The following is a 3,986-nucleotide window of genomic DNA, read 5'->3' on the forward strand; positions in this document are numbered from 1 at the left end:
GTTTGATGTATAATTACATCTGATACACATATGACACTTTCTCATTCCTTCCTTTTCTCAGACTCAGACCAAAAAATGACAAAACAAAATGGTTTTCAGTTAAAATCTAAAATTGCGTAGCAGGCATTGCTGTACAACTCAGCCTGGGGCAGAACCTGCAACCCGTTGGCGGTTAAGTGCTCTTCTCTCATCTGATTCTCATTGTCTCTCTTTCTTCATCTTTCCTGACCTCTGTGCTACTTTTGATACTGACACTGATACATGACATTGTTCCCAATCATCTCAGACCGTGTTCTGGAGTCTCAGCCCTGGTCTACACTAGGACTTTAGGTCGAATTTAGCAGCGTTAAATCGATTTAAACCTGCACCCGTCCACACAATGAAGCCCTTTATTTCGACTTAAAGGGCTCTTAAAATCGATTTCCTTACTCCACCCCTGACAAGTGGATTAGCGCTTAAATCGACGTTGCCGGCTCGAATTTGAGGTACTGTGGACACAATTCGATGGTATTGGCCTCCGGGAGCTATCCCAGAGTGCTCCATTGTGACTGCTCTGGACAGCGCTCTCAACTCAGATGCACTGGCCAGGTAGACAGGAAAAGAACCGCGAACTTTTGAATCTCATTTCCTGTTTGGCCAGCGTGGCAAGCTGCAGGTGACCATGCAGAGCTCATCAGCACAGGTGACCATGATGGAGTCCCAGAATCGCAAAAGAGCTCCAGCATGGACTGAACGGGAGGTATGGGATCTGATCGCTGTTTGGGGAAAGGAATCCGTGCTATCAGAACTCCGTTCCAGTTTTCGAAATGCCAAAACCTTTCTGAAAATCTCCCAGGGCATGAAGGACAGAGGCCATAACAGGGACCCGAAGCAGTGCCGCGTGAAACTGAAGGAGCTGAGGCAAGCCTACCAGAAAACCAGAGAGGCGAACAGCCGCTCTGGGTCAGAGCCCCAAACATGCCGCTTCTATGATGAGCTGCATGCCATTTTAGGGGGTTCAGCCACCACTACCCCAGCCGTGTTGTTTGACTCCTTCAATGGAGATGGAGGCAATACAGAAGTAGGTTTTGGGGACGAAGAAGATGATGATGAGGAGGTTGTAGATAGCTCACAGCAAGCAAGCGGAGAAACCGGTTTTCCCGACAGCCAGGAACTGTTTCTCACCCTAGACCTGGAGCCAGTACCCCCCGAACCCACCCAAGGCTGCCTCCTGGACTCAGCAGGCGGAGAAGGGACCTCTGGTGAGTGTACCTTTTAAAATGCTATACATGGTTTAAAAGCAAGCATGTGAAAGGATTACTTTGCCCTGGCATTTGCGGTTCTGCCTTTGCAAAAGGTTTCTGGGGAGGGCAGCCTTATTTCGTCCTTCATGGTAGGACACTTTACCACTCCAGGCCAGCAACACGTACTAGGGAATCACTGTGGAACAAAGCATTGCAGTGTATGTTTGCTGGCATTCAACCAAAATCCGTTCACGCGGTGGGAGGAGGCAAAATGCGACCTTGTAACGAAAGCACATGTGCTATGTATGTAATGTTAACAGCAAGGTTTACCCTGAAAGAGTGTAGCGACTGTTTTATAAAATGTGTCTTTTTAAATACCGCTGTCCCTTTTTTTTTCTCCACCAGCTGCATGTGTTTCAATGATCACAGGATCTTCTCCTTCCCAGAGGCTAGTGAAGCTTAGAAAGAAAAAAAAAAACGCACTCGCGATGAACTGTTCTCCGAGCTCATGCTGTCCTCCCACACTGACAGAGCACAGACGAATGCGTGGAGGCAAATAATGTCAGAGTGCAGGAAAGCACAAAATGACCGGGAGGAGAGGTGGAGGGCTGAAGAGAGTAAGTGGCGGGCTGAAGAGAGTAAGTGGCGGGCTGAAGAGAGGGCTGAAGCTCAAAGGTGGCGGCAGCGTGATGAGAGGAGGCAGGATTCAATGCTGAGGCTGCTGCAGGACCAAACCAGTATGCTCCAGTGTATGGTTGAGCTGCAGCAAAGGCAGCTGGAGCACAGACTGCCACTGCAGCCCCTCTGTAACCAACCGTCCTCCTCCCCAAGTTCCATAGCCTCCACACCCAGACGCCCAAGAACGCGGTGGGGGGGCCTCTGGCCAACCAGCCACTCCACCACAGAGGATTGCCCAAAAAAAAGAAGGCTGTCATTCAATAAATTTTAAAGTTGTAAACTTTTAAAGTGCTGTGCTTAAAGTGCTGTGTGGCATTTTCCTTCCCTCCTCCACCACCCCTCCTGGGATACCTTGGTAGTCATCCCCCTATTTGTGTGATGAATGAATAAAGAATGCATGAATGTGAAGCAACAATGACTTTATTGGCTCTGCAAGCAATGATTAAAGGGAGGAGGGGAGGGTGGTTAGCTTACAGGGAAATAGAGTGAACCAAGGGGTGGGGGGGTTCATCAAGGAGAAACAAACAGAACTTTCACACCGTAGCCTGGCCAGTCATGAAACTGGTTTTCAAAGCTTCTCTGATGCGTACCGCGCCCTCCTGTGCTCTTCTAACCGCCCTGGTGTCTGGCTGCGCGTAACCAGCAGCCAGGCGATTTGCCTCAACCTCCCACCCCGCCATAAACGTCTCCCCCTTACTCTCACAGATATTGTGGAGCACACAGCAAGCAGTAATAACAGTGGGAATATTGGTTTCGCTGAGGTCTAACCAAGTCAGTAAACTGCGCCAGCGCGCCTTTAAACGTCCAAATGCACATTCTACCACCATTCTGCACTTGCTCAGCCTGTAGTTGAACAGCTCCTGACTACTGTCCAGGATGCCTGTGTACGGCTTCATGAGCCATGGCATTAAGGGGTAGGCTGGGTCCCCAAGGATACATATAGGCATTTCAACATCCCCAACAGTTATTTTCTGGTCTGGGAATAAAGTCCCTTCCTGCAGCTTTTGAAACAGACCAGAGTTCCTGAAGATGCGAGCATCATGCACCTTTCCCGGCCATCCCACGTTGATGTTGGTGAAACGTCCCTTGTGATCCACCAGAGCTTGCAGCACTATCGAAAAGTACCCCTTGCGGTTTATGTACTCGGCGGCTTGGTGCTCCGGTGCCAAGATAGGGATATGGGTTCCATCTATAGCCCCACCACAGTTAGGGAATCCCATTGCAGCAAAGCCATCCACTATGACCTGCACATTTCCCAGGGTCACTACCCTTGATATCAGCAGATCTTTGATTGCGTGGGCTACTTGCATCACAGCAGCCCCCACAGTAGATTTGCCCACTCCAAATTGATTCCCAACTGACCGGTAGCTGTCTGGCGTTGCAAGCTTCCACAGGGCTATCGCCACTCGATTCTCAACTGTGAGGGCTGCTCTCATCTTGGTATTCATGCGCTTCAGGGCAGGGGAAAGCAAGTCACAAAGTTCCATGAAAGTGCCCTTACGCATGCGAAAGTTTCGTAGCCACTGGGAATCGTCCCAGACCTGCAACACTATGCGGTCCCACCAGTCTGTGCTTGTTTCCCGAGCCCAGAATCGGCGTTCCACAGCATGAACCTGCCCCATTAGCACCATGATGCATGCATTGTCAGGGCCCATGCTTTCAGAGAAATCTGTGTCCATGTCCTGATCACTCACGGGACCGCGCTGACGTCGCCTCCTCGCCCGGTATCGCGTTGCCATGTTCTGGTGCTGCATATACTGCTGAATAATGCATGTGGTGGTTAATGTGCTCCTAATTGCCAAAGTGAGCTGAGCGGGCTCCATGCTTGCCGTGGTATGGCGTCCGCACAGAAAAAAGGCGCGGAACGATTGTCTGCCGTTGCTCTGACGGAGGGAGGGGCGACTGACGACACGGCTTACAGGGTTGGCTTCAGGGAGCTAAAATCAACAAAGGGGGTGCCTGTACATCAAGGAGTATTTCAGGCAGGACTGCACGGAGGGTTCCAATAAGAAATGGTGCACCTAAGTTATCGTTGTTATTGGAACAAGGAGGTTAGCCTGGCCTCTGATTGATACATGGCTAGAT

General features: G+C 50.3%; 1 protein-coding gene across 1 annotated transcript; it reads left to right on the top strand.

Moving 5' to 3' along the window:
• The first annotated feature begins 333 nt into the window (after positions 1-333).
• Positions 334-2,189, top strand: LOC125633228 (uncharacterized). Its single transcript, XM_048842226.2, has 2 exons — positions 334-1,241; positions 1,629-2,189. The coding sequence occupies exons 1-2, from the start codon at positions 662-664 to the stop codon at positions 1,781-1,783; spliced, it is 735 nt and encodes a 244-aa protein (XP_048698183.2). The 5' UTR covers positions 334-661; the 3' UTR covers positions 1,784-2,189.
• The last annotated feature ends 1,797 nt before the right edge of the window (positions 2,190-3,986 follow it).

The sequence above is a fragment of the Caretta caretta genome, chromosome 3, assembly GCF_965140235.1.
Source record: "Caretta caretta isolate rCarCar2 chromosome 3, rCarCar1.hap1, whole genome shotgun sequence".
Taxonomy (NCBI): Eukaryota; Metazoa; Chordata; order Testudines; family Cheloniidae; genus Caretta; species Caretta caretta.

Coding starts and splice junctions, on each gene's coding strand:
- LOC125633228 (XM_048842226.2), top strand. CDS start 662: ATGCAGAGCTCATCAGCACAGGTGACCATGATGGAGTCCCAGAATCGC. Junction 1,242..1,628: donor AGGCGGAGAAGGGACCTCTG/GTGAGTGTACCT, acceptor TTTCTCCACCAG/CTGCATGTGTTTCAATGATC.